Source organism: Mobula hypostoma, chromosome 12, assembly GCF_963921235.1.
Source record: "Mobula hypostoma chromosome 12, sMobHyp1.1, whole genome shotgun sequence".
Taxonomy (NCBI): Eukaryota; Metazoa; Chordata; class Chondrichthyes; order Myliobatiformes; family Myliobatidae; genus Mobula; species Mobula hypostoma.
The window spans coordinates 80,795,605-80,820,055 of NC_086108.1; the positions used below are offsets into that span (position 1 = coordinate 80,795,605).

The 24,451-nt window shown below is 40.2% G+C and overlaps 1 protein-coding gene across 1 annotated transcript; it reads right to left on the minus strand.

Annotated features, from left to right (window-relative positions):
* Positions 1–8,445: 8,445 nt before the first annotated feature.
* plk3 (polo-like kinase 3 (Drosophila)) lies at positions 8,446–23,802 on the minus strand. The gene is made up of 15 exons (XM_063064476.1): positions 23,600–23,802; positions 21,093–21,200; positions 19,984–20,100; positions 19,575–19,704; positions 18,414–18,501; positions 17,881–17,976; positions 16,748–16,946; positions 16,170–16,296; positions 15,297–15,406; positions 13,891–14,002; positions 13,224–13,307; positions 12,226–12,394; positions 11,109–11,238; positions 10,783–10,899; positions 8,446–10,432 (listed from the first exon to the last, which is right to left on the minus strand). Exons 1-15 carry the CDS (start codon positions 23,735–23,737, stop codon positions 10,235–10,237), a joined length of 1,923 nt encoding a protein of 640 aa, XP_062920546.1. The 5' UTR covers positions 23,738–23,802; the 3' UTR covers positions 8,446–10,234.
* Positions 23,803–24,451: the final 649 nt, after the last annotated feature.

A 24,451-nucleotide genomic window follows, 5' to 3' on the forward strand; every position in this document is an offset into this window, starting at 1 on the left:
GCAGAGTGTGTCACAAAATGACGCATTTCACTGATGTTTCGATGTACTTGTGACAAATAAAGATGATCTAATCTAAAGATGTCAGAGCAGGGATTTTATACAAATTGGCGGGTGCCTGGAATGTATTACCTAGGCTTTTGGAGATGCTGATGCAATGGGAACATCTTGAAGATTCTTAGATAAGCACATTGATGTAAGAAAAATGGAGCACTATGTGCTGTAGAGGAGGGAAGAGCTTCATTGGTTGTGGAATAGGTTTATATAGGTCAGCATACAATCATGGGCTGTACTGTTCTACATTCTATGGTAAACTTAGAAGTCATCTTATATATGGATCTTCACACAAACAAAACATTAGTCAATAATTTGATTAGTGGGATTAGGATGAAGGACAATTTTTCATCCATAACAAACTTGGAGGTCAATGAACACTTTCTGTGCTCTAAATTGATATTTGTATAGTTTTACCCTCTACTTAATTAATTGTTCTAAAGGTGGACCATCATCGTACTAATGTACTGTTGCTTTGTTGTGTCTAATCCTGAAATTTCAGTGTTGCCTTCCCTCCCAAAGTCTGACTTTAGCCCAGAGGCCTAGTTGAAAAACAGGCAAACAGAACAGTCACAAAGGGAAAGGGCATTTCAAATCAGCATCCATAATATTTGATTCAAAGTGGTAGAGAATCTTTGTCACTTAAATATTATAATAGCAAGAAAAATGATAGGAATGTAAACAACAGGAATTCTGCAGATGCTGGAAATTCAAGCAACACACATCAAAGTTGCTGGTGAACGCAGCAGGCCAAGCAGCATCTATAGGAAGAGGCGCAGTCGACGTTTCAGGCCGAGACCCTTCGTCAGGACTAACTGAAGGAAGAGTGAGTAAGGGATTTGAAAGCTGGAGGGGGAGGGGGAGATGCAAAATGATAGGAGAAGACAGGAGGGGGAGGGATAGAGCCAAGAGCTGGACAGGTGATAGGCAAAAGGGGATACGAGAGAATCATGGGACAGGAGGTCCGGGAAGAAAGACGGGGGGGGGGTGACCCAGAGGATGGGCAAGAGGTATATTCAGAGGGACAGAGGGAGAAAAAGGAGAGTGAGAGAAAGAATGTGTGCATAAAAATGAGTAACAGATGGGGTACGAGGGGGAGGTGGGGCCTAGCGGAAGTTAGAGAAGTCAATGTTCATGCCATCAGGTTGGAGGCTACCCAGACGGAATATAAGGTGTTGTTCCTCCAACCTGAGTGTGGCTTCATCTTTACAGTAGAGGAGGCCGTGGATAGACATGTCAGAATGGGAATGGGATGTGGAATTAAAATGTGTGGCCACTGGGAGATCCTGCTTTCTCTGGCGGACAGAGCGTAGATGTTCAGCAAAGCGGTCTCCCAGTCTGCGTCGGGTCTCACCAATATATAAAAGGCCACATCGGGAGCACCGGACGCAGTATATCACCCCAGTCGACTCACAGGTGAAGTGATGCCTCACCTGGAAGGACTGTTTGGGGCCCTGAATGGTGGTAAGGGAGGAAGTGTAAGGGCATGTGTAGCACTTGTTCCGCTTACACGGATAAGTGCCAGGAGGGAGATCAGTGGGGAGGGATGGGGGGGACGAATGGACAAGGGAGTTGTGTAGGGAGCGATCCCTGCGGAATGCAGAGGGGGGGGGAGGGAAAGATGTGCTTAGTGGTGGGATCCCGTTGGAGGTGGCGGAAGTTACGGAGAATAATATGTTGGACCCGGAGGCTGGTGGGGTGGTAGGTGAGGACCAGGGGAACCCTATTCCTAGTGGGGTGGTGGGAGGATGGAGTGAGAGCAGATGTACGTGAATGATAGGAATGTAAACTCTCTTCAGCATCTGTGAAGAGAGCAAAAACTAAATATAGTTCCTTTCATGATCTTTGGTGATACTCTAGCTCTCTGGTTTGTATTCACATAGAAATTACATCAATATTTACATAGTTGCTAAATGATCCTAACGGTGGAAACTTGCACTTACACATTCAGTGAGGTTTTCAGGTCAGCAATGCCCCAGATGATAATAAATTAGCACAATGTAGTACCACTAACTTTTATCATGTTGTATTTTATCACAATTCATAGTATTTGAATTGAACTTTAAATAATTTTGCAATTCAGTCTAGTAATTCATTGCATTTATGTTTGAGCAGCTTCAAGATTTATGACATCGTGCCTTGATCAATTTGAATGAGGGATGGAGTTCAGTCTGACTCTCCTAAACTATGAAATAAAAGAAAGAAGAGCAGCATTTTTTATGAGCAACTAGTTAGGCCATTCAATTTGAAAATAGCAGAAAAGTAAACTATGTTATTCAGACCAAACTATTGCAGAGTGTAAAATACAGATAACACATGCCCTTTGGTAGTAAATACAAAGTAAAACAAACTCAGGTATCTGGTGTGTGAATATAAAGCAACTTCAAGAATACACATTACCATAATGTCCAAGGATATTATGAAACTTTCCTTTCTAAATCATAGCTAGAAAATTGGAATGTACTTCAACGATAAAGCATACAGCACGGTACAAAAGCAAAGATATAATGCTCAAGCTTTATACTGTTAATTAGACTATGGAGTATTATGTCTGGTTTGGACATGAGGAGGGGATTAAAATGAGATTAACACAGGATTCACATAATTGGTGGTTGATTGTCAATGTGGATTCTGTGAGCTGAAGGATCCATTATCGTGCTGTATGCCTCTATTTTAGGATCATGTGGCCTGACAATTGTATCATATCTAAGGAATGCAGGAACTCCACGGTACGTGGGAAGACTGGATAAACTGGCTTGGCTTTAACTGCTGTAAAATAAAGAATGATTTAGCAGTTGTACTAAAACATTGGAGGAGGCGAGGGTGATGAAAGGATATGTAGAGAAGCAGGATCTTGAACTATCCATATAGCATTGAATGATGAAGGCTTCTCCAAGGTCAATGACAGAAAAAAAAATTATACCCAGAAAATTAAGAAAACAACCTGGGGCAAAAACACTAAAAGAAATGAAGCAAGTTGCTGAGATCTTGTATGCATTTACACTAGTTTTGCTTGAACCAGCACGGATAACTTCAGAAACCTCACTGAATTAACTTCGCGGCCTATGGGCTAATTTTCAAGGACTCTGCAACTCGTTCTCAGTATTATTTATTTTCCATTTCTATTATTTGCATGATATGACTTCTTTTGTCCATTGGCTGTTCGTCAGTCTTTATTATTTATAGTTTCCATAAGTTATATTATATTTCTTGCCCGGAGAGACGGCATCCGGGGCAGAACGGGCTGGCAACCCAATCTGTGTCCTCTGAGAGGAGGACCCCCACAAAAGCTACAATGAATCTAAGGGAAAGATACCCCCAGGGGTGCCCGAGAGGGGGGGAGGATGTGCACCCCAGTCAGATGGACACAACGACATCAGACCCAGGCAATGAACAAACGACGATGAGGAAGCAGTGTGCATGTGGCAAAATCTGCATGAACGATCGCGGCTTGAAGATCCACCAAGCGAGGATGAAGTGTTTGGCAGGAACAGGAGCAGCACAACGCGCAGTTGTCCAACCTGGTGAGACGAAGGAGGGGCCAGGCCCGGAGTCACCCCATAGTGCCCAGAACCTCCAAGTGTTGCAAACTAATCCCTCTAACATGAAGTCTAACAGGAGGCAGATCAAATGGCCTGCAGCTAACATGACTTCACTGTGGAAGCAGTTTGATGAAGATGTTAACCAAATTCTGGAGGCAATGGCGAAGGGAGGGGTTGATAGGAAGCTGCAAGCCATGACAACAATTATTGTCAGTATCGCAGCTGAACGGTTCCCAGTGGAGATTAGTTGTCGGGGATTCGTAGCCCGTTCCTTAGTTAGAGCCTTCAGCATTTTGGACATCGAGGGAGAGAGGAAGAGGAGAGGAAGAGGAGAGCCATCCGCAGTACCACCGATGCGGCAGAGAGGGCCTCAAGATGGCTGTGGCTCAAAAGAGGGGAGCCATGGAGTCATAAGTAGCTAGCCATCTGGACATAAGCTGGGGTCTGGTCAGCCCTGGCTGGGTCACCTGGGGGAGGTTGTATAATGTTGAAAGACCCGAAACACCCGATGATTCCAGGAACATCACTGAAGATGTGTCCAGAAGCATCAATACATGTATGTACACAGCAGTATTTTAGTTTTACATTAGTGGTTTGGATAAGCACATAACAAATAAACCAGTAAAGTTTGCGGATGACAAAATTAGGGGGATGTTCTGATAACAGCAGAATCAATACAGTTAGATCTAACCAAAACCCAGGTGTGGGCAGATGGCACTCAGTGTAAGCAAATGTGAAGTATTACATATAGGAAGTAGAAATATTAGATATAAATATAGAATGGGGGTGTCTGAGTTAGAAAGTGCACTGTGTGAGAAGGATTTGGGTGTCTTGGTAGATTCATCACTACCAACATCCGGACAATGCACGGAAGTGATTAGGAAGGCTAGTAAAATGTTGGGCTATATAATGTGTTCAGTGGACTTCAAGTCCAGAGGTGTTCTCTTTAAGTTGGATAATGCGCTTCTGAGGCCTCACCTTGAGTACTCTGTACAATTTCGGTCTCCATATTTTGTGAGGGATGTGGAAGGACTGGAGAGAGTTCAGAGAAGGTTGATGAGACTCATTCTCATCGGAAGGTTGACAAGAGCTATGAAGGAAGATTGAAAGAGTTAATATCTTTTTAGCCTTAGATGTAGAATGAGAGGAGACATGATAGAAATGTTCATAATCCGTAAGGATATAAGTAAGGTGGATGCCAGCTGCTACATCAAAATTAATCCATCAATGAGGACACAGGGCCTTAGGTGGAGACTGGTTAAAGGGAGATTAGGAGGTATTTCTTTACAGTGAGTTGTACACACAAGGAACAAACTTCCTAGTTGTGTATTTGAGGGTAGTACCTTAGAGACTTTCAAATCTAAACTCAATAGTTATTTTAACACAATGTGAATAGGATTTGGCAAGCTTTGTTGGGTCAAATGGCCTGTTCTTGTCAAAAATGTTTAGCGTTCTAATTTTCCTGTAAATGCCTGCAAATGAATCTCCAAGTAGTTCTGTTTATGGTGACGTACAAATTCACAGTTTGATAGCTAATATACTTTGACTTGACTTTGGTCAAGAAATGCAAAATGCCCCTATAGAAAGCCTTCACTTATTTCAAATACTTGGGTTTTACTACAAAAAAAGAGCAACTTTTTTATTGGCAATATCTTCCTTGGGGCATTCAATGTAATAATAACACAAAAGTAAATTATTCAGATCAAATTAGAGAATTGGAAAATACAGATAACACATGGCCTTTGATAGTAAATATAACACAAAATAAACTCAAGTGTCTGGTATGTGACCTAACCAGCCACCTGAATAGGCCACATTTGGAGTCGTGTCATAGTCATAGTCATACTTTATTGATCCCGAGGGAAATTGATTTTCGTTGCTGTTGCCCCAATCAAGAATAGAGTATAAATATAGCAATATAAAACCATAAATAAGTAAATAGTAATAAGTAAATTATGCCAGGAAATAAGTCCAGGACCAGCCTATTGGCTCAGAGTGTCTGACCCTCCAAGGGAGGAGTTGTAAAGTTTGATGGCCGCAGGCAGGAATGACTTCCTATGACGCTCAGTGCTGCATCTCGGAGGAATGAGTCTCTGGCTGAATGTACTCCTGTGCCCAACCAGTACATTATGTAGTGGATGGGAGACATTGTCCAAGATGGCATGCAACTTGGACAGCATCCTCTTTTCAGACACCACTTGAGAGAGTCCAGTTCCATCCCCATAACATCACTGGCCTTACGAATGAGTTTGTTGATTCTGTTGGTGTCTGCTACCCTCAGCCTGCTGCCCCAGCACACAACAGCAAACATGATAGCACTGGCCAACACAGATTCATAGAACATCCTCAGCATCGTCCGACAGATGTTAAAGGACCTCAGTCTCCTCAGGAAATAGAGACGGCTCTGACCCTTCTTGTAGCAGCCTCAGTGTTCTTAGACTAGTCCAGCTTATTGTCAATTCATATCCTCAGGTATTTGTAATCCTCCACCATGTCCACACTGACCCCCTGGATGGAAACAGGGGTCACTGGTGCCTTAGCCCTCCTCAGGTCTACCACTAGCTCCTTAGTTGTTTTCACATTAAGCTGCAGATAATTCTGCTCACACCATGTGACAAAGTTTCCTACTGTAGCCCTGTACTCAGCCTCAACTCCCTTGCTGATGCATCCAACTATGGCAGAGTCATCAGAAAACTTCTGAAGATGGCAAGACTCTGTCCCACTATAGGATGTCTTCTCTTTGAACATTGCAGAGGAGGTTCACCAGGCTTTTGCCAGCATTGGAGGTTTTTTTTAGTTATAGCAAAAAGTTGGCTCGGCTGGGCTTGTTTTCCCAGGGCAAAGTGTAAACTGGTAGAAGTATCTAAATCATTAGCCACATAGGACTAGATGCCAATATCCTTGTACCATAGTACAGCCATAGCTTAGATTGAGAGGTGTTTAAAAAGAACAACTTGAGAGATTTAATTAAATGTGCAAAAGAAATAAGTTATAATTACTGCACTGAAGCATTTAGACAGACTTGAATAGGCAGAGAAGGATACATTCTACATGATAGCACATGGGATTAGTGTAAATTAGCATGGACAAGGCTGAAGGACCAAATTCTGTTCTATTATAACTACTGACTAAAAACCAAAATTAATTAAACTTTGATGTTTATTGCATTCTGGTTTTGACATCCTCAGCAAGCCAAACATTCCAACTTGCCCTCAAGATGGAAGTAGAACTGCTGAATGATCTTTAAATTGGCAAATGGATGCTTTCTCCAAATTCGTGTCACTTTAAGACCAGGTCTCAAAAGTTAATGGAGTAAATCTTGTTGTTTCTACAATGCAGCAAAGGTGAGAAAGAGAAAGTCAGGGTGGATGATCAAGGTTTCCTGGATGCTGAACTTCATGCAGACAGCTAAATAGAATGCAATAGGAAGCTAACATGCTACTTGCAGACAGAAAAGTTTTAGATGAGGGGAATCTCGCAGCGGAATGGCTAGCTCCTGGTTGTTAGTTATGATATTAATAGACAATAGACAATAGGTGCAGAAGTAGACAGTTCGGCCCTTCGAGCCTGCACCGCCATTCTGAGATCATGGCTGATCATCTACTATCAATACCCGGTTCCTGCCTTGTCCCCATACCCCTTGATTCCCCTATCCATAAGATACCTATCTAGCTCCTTCTTAAAAGCATCCAGAGAATTGGCCTCCACTGCCTTCTGAGGCAGCATGTTCCACATCTCCACAACTCTCTGGGAGAAGCAGTTCCTCCTCAACTCTGTCCTAAATGACCTACCCCTTCTTCTTAAGCTATGCCCTCTGGTACTGGACTCTCCCAGCATCTGGAACATATTTTCTGCCTGTCTTGTCCAATCCCTTAATAATCTTATATGTCTCAATCAGATCCCCCCTCAATCTCCTTAATTCCAGCGTGTACAAGCCCTGTCTCTCTAACCTCTCTGTGTAAGACAGTCCGGACATCCCAGGAATTAACCTAGTGAACCTACGCTGCACCTCCTCTACAGCCAGGATGTCCTTCCTTAACCCTGGAGACCAAAACTGCACACAATACTCCAGGTGTGGTCTCACCAGGGCCCTGTACAAATGCAAAAGGGGACTGGATCAGTTAAATATTATTCAAAACCTCAGACCAGTTGGGTCAAGGTGAAGGAAGTGAATGAAGGAGTTGAACTGTTACTTTGAGCTGGCCCAAGTGGAATGAACGTTTGCCCTTCAATTGAAATCAGCCCCAAGTTGTCCAGATGCACCAAGACTGAGACGCGTGTAGAAGGGTGAAAAATGAATCTCTACATAGGAAAGTAAACAGCTCCCAACTTGTGCTAGAGGTTATCTGGTGGAAGGGGTGAAGCAGAGGACATATCCAAAGATCTTAAAACCCTTCATGATGCTCAACTCACCCAACCATTTACCTGTGTACTGCCAAATGATGAGGAAACATCAGCCTTGCCCCCTTCCCCAGTCATGTAGGGGATGTCCAACCACCTTAACCATATAATGCTAAGTGACATTGAAAAGGCTGGAAACAACTGGACAGGCAGATACAAAATGAAACACAAGCTTGGGCATGGGATCTTGTACAGGAGCTTTTATTTTTAATGCAACTATTTGACATTTAGCTTGAGTATCTTTCTGCATGTACTGGGGGAGTGTGGCAGCAGATGTGGCCTGGGTGGTGTACCAGTCTTATTCTTGAATTTTAGACACTATACAATTGACTACAAAGCAGCCATGCATTCACTGTCAAGCACAGCTTCCTATCTGTTCTCTTCCACTCCACGCGCCCCCCCCCCCACTCCCCAACAAGCCACAGGAAAAAACCAGTGATTTAAATGAAACTTTATTTTGATAAAAATATTGTACAATTCCTTTCAGAATTTCAATTGCATCGTTATCCTTAAAAATTACAATGAAATAAATAATAAATACAAAAATAAATTAGGCTGACAGAATACTTGCAACAAACATAAATAAGACCTAATTAAATATTAGGGAATCCAGCCATCACACCCAGAGGTAATTAGAAATCTCAACTTTCGATTGAACAATTTGTAGCAGTTGAAATGCAACTTCTCTCCCCCTCTTTGATCACCATTTCCCTATGCCAAAACATTTATACTAAAGTTTGAGATCCAACTATCAAAACTTCACCTTTGCATTTTGAAAAACATTCTGCCTTTGAATGTTGTCTTCATCTGCAGTCTTATATCGCCTAAACATCCATGTCTCCTATCCCCAAATCTGGACCTCAAATATGAGGATACAAATTTAGTGCTCGTAACTGAATGCTGTCAACAAATGCACTTAGATATGGCCTTGATCACCTCTGAATCTGATGTGCGAAAATGGGAAGCTGTCTTGGAACGTCAGTGGATGGAATTTTGTCTCATAATTTAAACATTTAGTATTGCATCTTAAATAGTAAACTGCAAATACTCCACTTTAGTGCTTCCATGAATAGACAGGGATCACTATTGGAAAATCTGGTTTCCAATCCATCCATCAAGCAGTGGAAAGAGATGCTCCACCTCACAGCAACTGCCAGAGGTTACTGCAACTGTAACATGTCATGATTTTGATCAAGATAAACCAAAACCAAGTATCAATGATTTTTAAACATGAGATTCTACAGATGCTCAAAATCTAGAGCACCATAGCCAAAATGCTGGAGAATTCAACAGGTTGGGTAGCATTATGGAAATGAATAAACAGTCTTTGTTTCAGGCCGAGACCTTTCATCAACCATGAAGAGTCTCAGCCCAAAATATCTACTGTTTATTTATTCCAATAGATGCTGCCTGACCTGCCAAGTTCCTCCAGCATTTTGGGTGCTTTGCTCTGTATCAATGATTTTTACCTGGATCCCTGTGAGATGTACAGGAAAGTTAAGTTCATGTTCATTTGTAACACAAAGTCAGAATTCTAAGCAGCTGGGTATTCAGCTCATTTGAGCATTCAAGTTTACCAAAATCCATATTTATGACCAGTAGATTGTAAAAGCAAAATATTCACCAAGTCTTCATTCACAAGCAGTTTCAAAGTTTACATATAGCTTTTCAAACTTTAAGTTATAGGGCAAGACTTGGAAATATTTCAACTATCACATTGGACCATTTTTTGCTCAAGTAAAAGCAGTCGTTCTCAGGAAGGATGTAGTAAAATTTGAACATGTACATTTGCTCATGACAAACTCAAACCCAAAAGTTTAGAAGGTTGCCTAATGACATGTCAAGTTAACCACTTATCAGGACCAATTTAGTATAGAGGCCCAATTTTGTCAGATTTAGGTAGCAGTAAGTCATCCCCATTACTACCAACTAATGTCAAGAACAATTATTCTGGAAGTCCTCAAATACTAAAGGAGTCAGAAACAATTTTGATAACTCATGTTCACATCTGTTTTGATTAGTGATATATAAAAAAAATGCAAACTAAAATGACTAAGAGCTAGATTTTAAATTTTATCTACAATATTCCCTATCTCCCAATACAGCAGCAAATTTTAGCCAGACACTGGCCAGTTTGATACTGATACTCAAATACCTCAGTATCTTGCACCCCTTTAAAAACTCCATAGTAGAAGCTGTTAAATACTGTGTGGACCTCTCCCGAAGGTTTCATTTCACATTTAAGCACCAGTCTTCTGTTGCTGCAGCAGCTTCAAAGTGTACGCTAGACGATGGTGGAGGTCTTGTGAACACCCTAGTTCCATTATGGTGCTCAGTTTATACGTGCAAGCAACACGATCCTTGTTGATGTATGTAAGCAGGTAGGAATGTTCGGCTTTGCAGAGAATGAGCTTGGTATGATCCTGATAAAAGTTCACCTGAGAAAAGAGGGAGGATAATGCTTAACACGCATGATTCACAAGGGGCAGAGTGGGGACAAACAACCATCAAGCTACTTATGCTGGATGCAATTAGCCATCTTGTGCTCAAATTTCAGCACAAACTGTAAACTGCTTGGGCTTCCAATGCCAGAATTAGTTACAGAATTGCAAAAGACTTGTCTGTTGCAACTAAAAATGAAACCTCAGGCCCTTTCAAGCCTTCTTGCCCCTTGATGTATATAGCAGAAGTCAGTGATGATAGACTAAAACTAGCACAGATTCAATAATCAAAATGGAAAAAGAGCATCAGGTAAATGATAAGCTATGATAAATCGAAGGAAACTCACCTGCAAAGTGCCATTGTTGAACAGCATCAATAACGAATGATCAGTTTTAACCCACTGCAACAGGAACAAAGATGGATCTTGACAATCTTCAAGGAACGTTCTGGGCAAGTCACCTCCCTGCAAAAAAAAAATAAATAAAATTCTAATTCCCAATGAAATGTGCATCAAACACTCAAGAACAGCTTAATCCATAAGCCGCACAAGTTCGGTAGCAGATCAGGTGCCATAATTGTAGTCAGTTTTACCAGCTACACAATTTTCCAAAAGTCAAGCATTAAAGACTAATTCTTGAAAGCTACAAGTAAATGAAAAAAGGTTACACTTACATCCATTAAGTTTTCCTCCATGTAGTTGGCAAAATAGCCGACGATTGTCATCTGTTTGACCAGCTGCTCTGGGATTGCAGAGGCAGAGAAGGAAAAGTGCTGGTTGTTACTGAGGTAATAATATATATTCCTGAGGAAAGAATTGGGTGAAAGTTCAGTCTGGGGAATATGACAAGGTTACAATGACTTTCTATGCTGAAAAGACAAAACAATATAGACCAAAAAACCCTGAACAATTTGTGCCTTTTTCTTTTGAAAAGAAAGTTACGTGCTGAGACAATGAAGGACATGAGCCATCAGCAGGAAAATGGCAGTGTAGATAGGCATCTTAGCAACAAGTTGGGATACCCATGTTGTATAATTATTACCTTAAAAACACAGGGAGGACCTGATACTCGTATGCTCTAAACATGGATTATGTATTTGGACACACCTAACTTGTGGAAATAGCCATTTTCAATCTCCTCTGCAGTAGAGAGCAACAGCGTACAGAGCTGCTAACTAGACTCCAGCAAATTCACTAATTCTAACCTTGGGAGTTTACCCAGCAAATGCTCTGGTTTCCTCCTGCATCCCAAAGACACAAAACTGACAATCTGGCAGCCTTGCAACATGCTGGTGCTGGAGTAGCAGACTTTCCAAATATCACCCATTAATGACCCAGCATTTTTCACTTTAAACATGTCATAGTAGCACATTTTATGCCAAGTTTGGAGAACAGGAAATGTTCAAGTATCGTGACTGCAAACATAGACATGCATCCGACCCCCTGGTGCTCTAGGTCTCATCTTTGGGCCTGATAGTTTACCTGGTTCACGATCCTTACTGTTTTATCACTTGCATTCAGAGATCCCCAGTTCATATTCTAGACTGAAGAAATTGGTGTTGACTAGTATTTCTGAACTAGAAGCTGGATAATGGGAGTTCTACTGTACTGGCTATTATACTGACTATAGTGACTTCCTTCTACCGTAAGTACTTGGCAGAAGACTTGGGATGAAAACATGAGAAAAGGTTACACAAAATGAGTTGAAGAATGGATGTAATTATTCAAAGACAGTACAAACTCAGGTAAACCATCTTGTTCATAAAACATTACACTGGAAGATTTACTCACCTTCTGTCAGTAGAGAGGCTCATATGGGTTCCATCATTGAACAGGACACCAATGCTGCGATTGGACAATTGATAGCCAAAGCCGTATTTATTTGAATAATCAACCCATTTGGTGACCCATAAAAAAGGTTTGGATCTATGAAGGCCTTGTCCTACTGGGTTCTTTCTAGCTGTTTTAAAAGAAACAGAAAACAGGAATTGCTCATTAGTACAAACGATAAAGATACTGGGTACATACAAGCTTCAACCATGAAGACATTACTCTGAAATAGCAAGACTAAGGTAGATTCAGACTGACATGTAGAAATATCCAGGTCAATTTCCACAGGCTGCGCTGTTCTTGCAGCCTTGCACCGATCTTAAGCCAATCTTACTGCAAATTATCTTGAGAATATGCTGGTGTCCACAAGGTTTAAAGTTCACAAGCTATTTGGATGATTTTAAGGTTTCAGCTTCCAGTTTTTAAAACAATAAATGTGTTTAAGTTGCTTTCCACCCGAGAATTTGAATTGCTCAAGCAGTTTGACAAAACCATCCTGCTGAACTGGCAGCAATTTAAATTGGAATTGTTCATGAAAGTGGACAAGTTTCTAACCACAGTGTTCAAGCCCACAGATCATTTCATCTGGGACTTTTGTACCATCCCTTAGACAAGTCATCAGTAGGATGATGGCCTGCACAATAAGATTTGTCCTCTGGGGGTGATTGCAAAAGATGCCTACTAGTAAGAACAAATGAGTTCTTCGACAAATGATTCTCTCCAACTTAAAGTTATCTGGTCAGTTACCCCTCTTTTGAATGAATATTATCTGGCAGAACAGCAAATGCGTTAAGAAATGCAACTCAACTGATTCAGACAGAAACTTGCTATTCCGAGGACAACCAAAAAACAGTAAAAGATTAGAAGCAGGATTAAAATTCAAATGTGAAGATCTTTCATTACTCAGAATCCTGCACCTTTATTTTGTATCAGAATCTAAACATCAAAGTGACACTTACCTGATGGCATTGCTGAAAGACAACTTTTGAGAACATGGGTAGCAGCGTCTGCCATTTGTTGAGCTATGGGTCCTTCTTCAGCAGCTGCAAGAATATAAAGCTAATTGAGAACATTGCTTCATTTATTATAAAGCTAGCAGCTCAAACCATCACTGGGTATTATAGCACATTGGCAAGAAACAGGCTGCTTTGCGCAAAAAAAAAAAATCAGAATGATTCTGACTGCTGTTGTGTGAGGAGATTCAGCACAGATTCCCTGAAGCTCAACTGAAAGCTGCAACTTCTCATGTGGAAAGATGGAGGGAACTTCAGTCAGCAGCTCTCAAAAGGAAACTTGTTTTGTTAAATGATAAAACTCAAGAAATATTTTTTAAAAAAGGGCTAAGAGATCAGCTTGCAATTCAAAAGCATGAATGAAATTGAGGGCAAGTTATTTCTTTTATTTGAAGCTGAAATAGGCCAGAACTCCAAGAGGACAATTCAAAGTGGGCACTAATGCAAGTTAATACAGAAGCAAGAGCTTATAACCCAAGACATGCTGGTAAAAATCTAAACTGAAAAGCAAACAGCACAAAGAAAGCCAACTCTATACACTTCTATTTCTAATACAGCAGTTAATGATATTCAGCTACAAGATAATAAATTAAATTAAAATAATCCAACTTACATTGACAATTGGCACCAGATCCTCGACATGGTTCGTTGATAGTTCTTCTCGACTCCATCTCTATTTTTTCCTTTTGTGAAGAGTTTGACATTGGGCCTGAAGGAAGTGCTGGCTGAAGAAAATAGATGAGCAACAATTAATATACAACAGAAGGCTATGACAAAGCACTCCATTCTTATTTTCCTATGCTCACAGGAATTAAGTTTTCACAATTTATAATCTATGCCCAGAACATTCCCTTCTATTGAGAGGGGTACAAGAGGCTGAAAATGCAGTGATTTGGGAACAGCTTCATCCCCTTTGCCATCAGATTTCTGAATGGTTCATGAACACCACTGCACGATTCCTTTCTAAATTAATTTATAATATTTTTATGAGTTTGCACAATTGCTGCTGCAAAGCAAATTTCATGACATACAAGTCTACGAGAATAAACCAGATCCTGATACCAGTAGGACAGAATAGGCCTGAAAAAGATTTGGGTATAGGTTTTCTTGTAAATACTAGTTTTCCTTGACCAAATACTGATTAAGCACTGTATTGTTTGTAATACAGTGATTGCATTATTAAAATTTAGGTCAAATACATATACAGGAAGCCAGGGCAGTTTGAAGAAACAATTTTCCCTCATCTCATTTTACATACTGCTCTTCATGACTCATTCTGACCTCAGCATAATGATTAGCATGAACATTTACAGACTCATATTTGCAAGAGTTCTTTTTTGATCTTTTGTCTTTAAAGAATTACAATATCCATAATGGCACATTTTGCATATGGTCTACATGACATCATAGATGTACAGAAACCTTCCGATTTAGAAGTGGAAAATATGCCAAATGTACTCTAGGTTTCTTTTGTTCCACACACTTTAAGTATCAGGTTTGGTAATTCTTTAACAATGGTCTCAATGTTACGGCCATTAAAAAAAATTGAGGTCTTGGTGGCAGGTAAAACAAAGACTAAGCAACATTGCAGATAGGGGCAAAATGAGTAATCGGTAATCCCAATTTGACAATAAGTAAATTCACCAAGTCTGGATCTGACCACGTAGTGCAGGATAATTAAGGAAACTGCCAAACAAGGACAATTGCACAAACTAGGAAGTCTGAGGGAAGGAAAGAAAGTTAATTTTCTATAACCTTGGTTGAACTTTGGCTGAGTATTTTTGTATTTGTACAATACAAAAATAACCCAAATGCAGCAAAAAGGAAGTTCTGATATTTCTGGTGATAGCCTTTCATCACAAATGGGAATGGGCTGTGGCCATTTACTAGGTCGGAGAGAAGCAGTTTAAATACAGGAAGCAGGTAGGCAAAGCTAACTAAAATATGTGATAAGATGGAAACAGGAAAGTGGTTCATGCAAGATCAGAAAGTAAAGCATTCTCAACATAGTGTTGCTACCTCAGTTGCATTTTCAGCCTTGCAGCTTGTCTGTCTATGAATAGAGGTCTTCATAAGATCCGCAGCAAGCTTGGAGATCTCATCCTTCTCCATACACAGGGTTTTGGTACCTGGAAATAAAAACTGGAATTAGAGAATATGCTATGCCAGCAGTCTAAAATACAAGACTAGTCACTAGATAATTTTCCTCTGTATAAAGATTAAAACTTCCTTCTCCAGAAGCAAATCTATTATTAGATCTTCTAGATGGGGAAAAACCTAATGTACAAATTTGTATGCAACACATCAGGCTTGTTGATATCTTGATGGCCAAGGATGAAGGTCATAGTCACATTGTGTACATATGACTTTTTTTAATAAATGGAAGTAATACTCTTACTCCGGCTAAGAAAGAAACTTTGACAGGTGAATTTTTGAACTAGGAGTACCATTTAAATGTCTGCCAGAGACAGATAGTAATAAAAATCTTTCTGCCGTCAACAGTTGTTTATCAGGCAAGCCCAATTTCCTTATTCCCTTGCTGTTCAAATTTCCATTAATCTCAGCCTCAACACATGCCCAGCTGCACATCCATACCATTCTAGAGAAGTAAGAAAATACAAAGTCTCAGCCCTCTACATAAACCACGTCATCTCAGATCCAGATATCAATACTAAGGGCTTTGATTGCTACCTATTTTAAGCAAAGAGCTCCTCATGAGCCAAACAAGATATTGAAAGATTTTTATGATCAAGTGCTCCCAAAAGTAACTACTGAATACTTCTAGTTGTTCAAATTCTAAGCTTTGAAGCTTTCAAAAAATCAAACTGCTAATACAAAATTTGAAGACAGAGTCCTGATGTATTATTTAAGTATATTGATATGGTCACCAACCTATTGCTTTCTTTTTCCTGAAGAAAGCCTCTGTAAACTTTTTGAAGAAGTTTTTCGTAGGAACTGGACCACTCAACTCAGGTGCCATTGTGCAGCTGCTGGGATGGAGCACGTCAGGTGTAAAACCCTGGAGGGAGAAATTAGGACATTGTCACTCAGGCAGAAATAACAATTTACCACCAAAACATCAGATCAGAACTGCATAGTCCTGCAGGTCTGAAAGGTTAGTTACATAAATTTAAATTTCGTTAGTAAAAAATGCTGTTTAATCCCGCAAAATACTGACAAAAGTTCATTGATTCAGCAAACCATCAGCGGCATTGTAGGCTTCCCATAAAGCTACAAAATAGATATTCCCCAGTTTGAGCCAATTGGTATCTCTTGAAGTGCATACCCAAATTATTTGATATTGCTACGAGTTAACTAGACAATCAAAAATCACTCAAATATTCCACACTCCTTTTCATACTGCTACATTCGATTTAAAATTAGTCAATTTGACATTTTATAATCAGATTTGGCATCTTGATCAGTAGCATCAAGTCAGCCAACCACACATTTTTTAGAAGTATTCTCACTTTTGCAAAAAAGTCATGATTCAAAATTGCATCAAGCGTAGGACGCTGTTCTGGATTCTTCTTCAGGATGCTACCAATGAGGTCCTTTGCAGCAACGGAGAAGGAAGAGGGCATGGTGTATTCAGCAGCTCGAATACATCTGTAAGTGTCTTTGAGGTCAGAGGTCTCAAATGGTGGCCGGCCAAATAACATAGTGTACCTGAATACAGAGACATTGTTCGTCAGTCTCAGAACCAAAACATTTGAACGCTCAGTGCACATTTTGCATTGCCATATGTTTTGCTGCACAGGTGACCTAGGCTGAGGCTTAGCTCATCATTAAGACCAAAAGACTGTAAAACATAGGAGTGTAACTAGGTCACTTGACCCATCGAGTCCCCTCTGCCATTCCACCTTGGCTGATTTATCACCACTCTGCTTTCTCCCCAGAACCTTTGATGCCCTTTACTAAATAAGAAACTACCAACCTTCACTTTAAATATATCCAATGACTTTGCTTCCAAGTCTGGGGTAATGAATTCTACAGGTTCACTCTGGTTAAAGAAATTCCCCTCATCTGTTCTAAAAGGAAGTACTTGCATACCATACATTTGGAAAACGCCAATACAGGAACTCTATACTTGAAGATTACAACAAAGCAAGGATAGATGCAAAACATTAAGCCCTCCCAGGTACCCAGTGGATCCTAAATACCAGAGCATGCTTGGCTGCTTTCTAAAGTTATTTCTCTACAAGGATAGACCTCAAAGGATAAAGCAGCAGGATTAGTTTTCTTTAAACAGGGGCCATTGTATAGATTATAGTGTATCTATCAGCATTCAGATTGAATTTAATTCTCCCATAATACCTATAACAACATTCAACCATAAAGATACTCTGCAGATGCTTGAAATCTGAAATAACACATTTAACCATAAAACTTGATTGCTGTTTGTTGCTAATTCTTCAGAAGCGCACTGACATATAACTAAACTTCAATGCAAGCAGCAAATCTGCACAGGAAGTCGTGGCTTGGCTGTTGATGTAAAACTTGCTAACTCTGCAAACTAGATCTTGTTAAAAATAGTTAGCTTTGCAGCGGTTTGTCACTTCTCCCATCAATATTGCTTTAGATGTCTTGTTAAAGAACTCACATTACACAGCCCAGGGACCAGATGTCAGCCTCCGGACCATGACCTTGTTTGTTTAATACCTCTGGCGCCAAGTAGTTTGGAGTTCCACAGATTGTCCTAAAAAAAACAACGAAATGAAGTTTAAAATTGCAGCACAAATGGCTTTCTGATACATTTTCAAAGTAGTAACTCTGGTGTTACTAAAATTCAAGTGTTCTCAGCAGACAAAATACTTCCTTACAGGCACTGAACTATTCTGGGTCTAAAAGCTTGTTCAGATCAGTGCTCCATTCAGTCTAAGGTTAACTCAATGCAACATTAGTTGTTGATAACCTGGACACGTCACCATTAGAAAACTTTGTTTCTCTAACCCTAATGGTTTTCCTTTCCAACACTGATCCAAATCAGTTTCAAGCACAGAATGTCTGCTTTATTAAGGGGAAAAAAAAAACAGTAGCTGCTTTGAGACCAATGAGATATTATCTTCCATCCTCCCGCTCTCCCCACGCCAAGTGCCCTATAATCTCACTGCACAAGCAAAACAAAAATCATACCTCTTTCTCTGATCGACAGGTAGTAGCTTGGTTGCCAGGCCAAAGTCACCAACTTTTACCTCCATGTTATCATTAATAAAGAAATTACCTATTGAAGAACAAACATTGAAAAATTAACTTGAAGTTTCATTTTATTGTCAAAATGTTGTACACTTCAGTTGGAAAAAATATTACAAGATCCAAAACAAGTTCCTCAAATAGAGAATGACATGTTGATACAAATGTAGTTCATAAGGCTATTTGAACCACTCCACTCACCAGCTCTAACCCTACCCTTACAGGTTAAGTATTCAATGAGGCTTTTTCAGCACCGACTCATTCAGCACAGTTCCAGTCTCCGACCACTATAGACAACTGCCTTCTGAACTTCTACATGCCAGTCAAGCTATTTAAATAGTCAATTATGCTCCAAAATTTAAATGTGGTATTTCAGTTTGATTTGAATCTTATCAAATGCATAACCCTATCAGTCTCGTAATTACTTTGCCAGTTCACTATTGTCTCACACTTCCAGGAAAATAGATCCTTCACACTCACCCCGTCTTAATTATACCCCTATTCTCCAAGCTGCATCTTCCACATGGTAGCATAGTGGTTAATAGCACTTTACAGTACAGGTGATCTGGGTTCAGTTTCTGCCGCTGCCTGTTAAGGAGTTTGTACATTCTCCCCGTGACGATGCGGGTTTCCTCTCGGTCCAAAGATATATCTCAAAACTAACCAGGGAAATTTAACAGCTAACAGGACAATTAGTGCTTTTAACACAACGTTTACTTTAGGTCACAGTGGCTGCAAATTACAATAATGTGATACTGGAATCAATCCATCTCCTTCAGAATGACTTTCAGTAACTCCCAAATGAGTCAGAATAGAACCCATTTCATGCAGTCACTTTGCTCAGCAAATGTTCATTAGTCAGATTGAGCTGGCAAGCTACTATACTGAAAGAAAGCAAAGGGGAAATAAGCACTAATCATAGTCACACTCCCACCAGGAATCACTATTTAAGAACATAGCAATTTTCCTCCACAATGAACAAAAGCATGAAAAGCAGCATTTTCTTTTAAAAATTGGTGCAAGATCAACACCAAACTGCAGACCTACGACCTGCATTATAGTGATACAAGCTCAGTGGCTTCCATTATTTATGATTATACAAACCTAGTTTGAGGTCTCTGTGAAGAATATCCCGAACATGGAGGTACCTGAGACCCAATATAATCTGTCTGAGGTAATACCGGACTTCTGGCTCAGTTAATGTTTTTCTTGCTTTCAGTATGTGCGCTAATGACTGAAGAACAGAAATGCAAGTTAAGCAATGATTGCAACTTTATAGAAACTTTATATTTTCAGACTAGCAAATTTTGAAACCAAAACTAAGTGTTAAGTTGCTTTGTCCGTGACATCCTGTCCTTTGTGTTGTTGATCAAATTAACTTTTCAATACCAGTCAACAAAAATGTCAGAGCAAGCAATCATGCAATTAAATGCTAATTTGATCCTCCAAAGTCACATACTGTTAATATAACCATGTTAACTTTACTTAATGTTCTGTGTAAAATGGTACTCACCTTATGACTGCAGTGCTCTAGAAAGATATAAATATTTTCATCATCTTCAAAGCTATGGTAGAATTTCACAATATATTTATTGGATAGGGATTTGTGGAGTTCAATCTCTTTTTCAATCTGCAAAATAAGGTTACCAGTAAACCACAGTGCAGCTGGATGTCCATATACAAAACCAAACTGGAAAAAAACTTATTTTATTTGGGGGTACAGTGTGGAACAATGACCCACACCACCCAGCAACTCACTGATTTAACACTAGCCTAGTAATATAGCTCAAATCTTTCCTTTGGAATCCATAAATCTTGCTACTCTAACAAATCTTGCTACTCTGGATGCTTTCAAAAAAGAGATGGATAGAGCTCTTAAAGATAGTGGAATCAAAGGTTATGGGGATAAGGCAGGAACTGGATACTGATAGTGGATGATCAGCCATGATCACAGTGAATGGCGGTGCTGGCTCGAAGGGCCAAATGGCCTACTCCTGCACCTATTGTCTATAAGATACCGGTCTATTTACTGATATTAAGATCATCTGAAATATCAACACTTCAGGGAGGTTGCTGGAAATATTTGCTCATGGAAGGAGAAACAGTATGACAAACTAATGGACAACCATCGAACCATTACTGTTGTATTTAGAAGAGACCGACAGCTGAACTAAGTGTGGGGGGGGTGGGGGGCAGTAGGACCTAAACGGCACATACGGGAGGGGTGAGGGGAGGGTAGGGCTGGGAAGGGGAAAGGAGACGGGGTGGTAGGGTTTCCGTTGCTTTTTGCTTGTTTACTATACATACATTCATTTGACTTTAATTATGTTGTTATAAGAAAAGAAAAGAAAAAAAGCATTGTACTTTAGGACATTGTCGGTTGTGGTTAAGCTGATGTTGCTTCACAATAAGAACCATTGGAAATCAACTAATGGACAACCATCTTAAAAAGGCCATTTAACATTCTCCAAAGAACATTGCCTGAGACGCTATTGTTCATCTCCCAGAATTTTCATACCCATTTGAAAACTACTGCAAGGACAGGTATAGGTGCAAGGCAGATACTACAATAACACGGGGAAGATGATTAATAATTGGGGGGCATCCACAGTTAATTCTTACCTTTTCTTTTTGGTGAGGCTTTGATACTCTGGAATGTGGAATAACTTTAACTGCATATATTTTGTTACTGGAAAGATCAGTCATTTCATAGCATCTTGCAAATCCACCCTAAGGAAAAATAGACAAAATTCCAGTACCTTTTCTGATGCTCTCCGCCCCATAACAAAATTGATAGGCCAAAAGAGAATTGCATTGCATGTACATAACAAGTTAAGCCGCCATTATAATCACACTTTATCCCCTCTATTTGAAGTTGTTAATGTCCAAAGAATGTTACACTGTACTTTCAATGAGACCATTTTAGAAGCTGGGAAAGTAAATTAAAAAATAAAAAAATACTAAAGTTATGACAAAGTGGAGTCGACGTTTCAGATCAAATGCATGATGAAAAGTCTATTTAAACTTTTCACCTTTTCTCTTCCAGAGAAAGTCTGACCAGCTGACTACTTCCAGTGTAAAAAATCTGGACACCAGTAATCTGAACAATGTTAAAGGACATTCCTCTAGGTCAACTATTATTTCAAGCTTTGTAGGAGGAATGTTTAAGTGCTAGTCAGCCCTTCTATACGAAATGTAGAGGTTGTCCACATATCTGGGGAGAATAAGAACGCTCGTTTAGATTTGTTTCAGCAAGGCCATCTGGTGTGAGAATTCAAATTTAAATTTAGCCAGCAGGCTCAACAGCAACTTCCAGGTGTTTAATATTTGCGCACTCACCTAACAGATAGCTGATGCTTTAAGAAAACATCGTGTCAATAGCGATCTGCGTTATGCAAAGATGAAACCCCATTCAGTACAGGAGGCATTTACATCAACACCATAACTGAACAATGGGGAACAACACTGAACGCCCTGAAAATATTCCACAACTATGCACCCACTATTTAGACCATTAAACCAATTTACAGTGCTGGCAATACTCCAACTGACCCATTAAAAAATGAGACAGCTTATCTTTCAGGTGTAGACATAGTCGAGGAAAGCTCACAGCCATGTCTCATGCCTCCCCCCATACTGCCAGGACTATAACCTTTGATTTCTGTTCCTACAGCATTCACCAATCGCAAGCACGTCTCGGAAACAGTAAATTCTCATTTCCGCAAATTTTGGGGTCTGCTTATTTATACTTAGCGCAACGCTGGCTCCTGATCTAACAACTGGCTTTCTACATTTTCCATAGGCGACACAGTAGGTTCTTTCGGCTAAATAATGCGAACACTATTAGTATACTGCACAAGGGCACTTGTATGCTTGATAATACTTGCGAGCAATTCCTGAGCGTATTCTACAATATATAAAAGGCGTTATAAGAGGACAAGATTTAGAATGCATTGAGCTGATAGGTTAAATTAAAAAAATAACTGCTCGCGGTGTGGAGGGGAGAATTACAAGTGCCCTGTGCAATGCCAGGAATAGCTGCTCTCTCCCCATCGCCCGGAGATAGATGGAAAGAGTTTCCATTCTTCCCACAGGCAGCATTCAGATTCAGCACACGTGGCAGAACCCATTTGCTGATGCAACTCGACCTCAACTATAGGTCTTTCGTATCAATCCTTTACAAAACGGTCTAAAATTTGAACAGTACCCATTTCGCAAAAGATCCTCAACCCCCAAAGCCAGACTAAAGAATCCCCAGAGAGGCCATTCACACATCTGCAAGCTAGCGACTTGATTCAGAAGATTTCTCCTGACAGAGCAGCAAGTCGGAGATGAAAGGGAGCCCTGTAACAGCACGTCTCCACTTCACTAAAACCATAATATTACAGAACGGCCAGCGGGGAGAAGGGGCAGTGTTCCCTTCCACCGGTTAATCACCCCGCCCTCTCAATCGCTTGTATCTTTCGATCACCCCTTATCTATTATGAGTGGTGATCGATGGACACCGCCCGAGATGATAGCATTTACCAAAAGGGAAGCTCTGGGTCGTGGAAATTAAATATTCACCGCCAGCTTCGACCGGGTGCTGCTTTATTCATCAAATGTCTGCAGATGAGATTCACTCTGCAGCCTGCAACATTAATGCAATGCCTCATCACTCCCAACAGTTCAACAATTTCATGCCTTCCTAGCCTCGTTTGGGATCAGCAAGTAGAAATAGTTAAAAAAAAACACTTAAATCACACGATATACTCTCGAGCATCTTACTTTAATAGCTGTCTTAGTATGGATGGTCATTATTCACTAAGCATATAAACAGTAACACTAAAAATACAAACATGAAACTTAATTTCAACATTCTGGAGCTAATTTTCCTTTAAAACGATTTTTTCCCTGTCAACTCATCAATAGACCTTCAAAGTTTTTTTTAAATTCTCATTTAACTGCATTCAACAAGCAATTGCCATTTCGTTCGCAGCCTAAACAAGTTTCTGTAAATCTATGACCTCAGAAAACGAGGTCGCATTCAAATAGAATACCTCAAGCCTCGGGGTGTATCTTTAATCTGCACCGGAGAAACTCAGTCAGTATTTTCTAAAGATTAAGTGCTTTTTTTTGCATAGCTGTACCTTTCCAAGCAGGCGCCCTCGGCAATAACATTTGCCGGTTTTTGGAGCCGTAACCATTCGACACAATTCCGGCTTCTCCCGGCCGGTTTTAGAACGCAAACAGCCTCCACCTGAAGCTTTCTGAACTTCTGAAGTCATCCCTCAGATTTCTATATAACACAATTAATCCGCAAAGCTCCACAATACCACCACACGCTCCCTAAAATCCGACTAAACACGTGGCTGGGGAATCCCTCCCGCATTTTTATACGACTCGGCTTCTCTAGCTACGTCATAGAGGCGGAATACCAGTTGGTGGGCGTGGTTATGACGTCTCACGAAAGTTTCATTGGTGAATCTTCATCCGTACCCTATAATTGGCTGATGGGTACAAGGAGCTGGAATGTGGGCGCGTCTATGCACCATCTCCTGGATTACTATTGGTGATGGAAAGTCTCTAAACAAACATCCGTCTCTACTGAAATGGAAGAAATCGAACTTTCCTTTCATACAATTTTGTTCAGGTTATGAAAAGTGGGTTTTTTTACTTCGTAAATATTAATCCCCCACCTCCAGAAATTAGTCTTGCACATCAGCAATATTATAAAAAATGTGAATACGCAAAGTTTATTTTCTCAAATGTTGCTCATCGCCCAGAAAAATCGGTGATTTTTGACAGCTCAGAAAATCTGATCTCTGCGACTTTAAACCATAGCGGAACAAAGTCAGTCAAGAGCTCCAACCACACGAAAAGTAGCAACGAGTAACTCCAAGCAACCAAAAGAGAAAAGAAACAAATTGGAGGCACAAGAGATTCTGCAGATGCTGGAAATCTTGAGCCACGCACTCAAAATGCTGGAGGAACTCAGCGTC

Coding starts and splice junctions, on each gene's coding strand:
- plk3 (XM_063064476.1), bottom strand. CDS start 23,737: ATGACTTCAGAAGTTCAGAAAGCTTCAGGTGGAGGCTGTTTGCGTTCT. Junction 19,705..19,983: donor TAGAGCACTGCAGTCATAAG/GTGAGTACCATT, acceptor TCTGTTCTTCAG/TCATTAGCGCACATACTGAA. Junction 13,308..13,890: donor ATCTGGTGCCAATTGTCAAT/GTAAGTTGGATT, acceptor ATATTCTTGCAG/CTGCTGAAGAAGGACCCATA.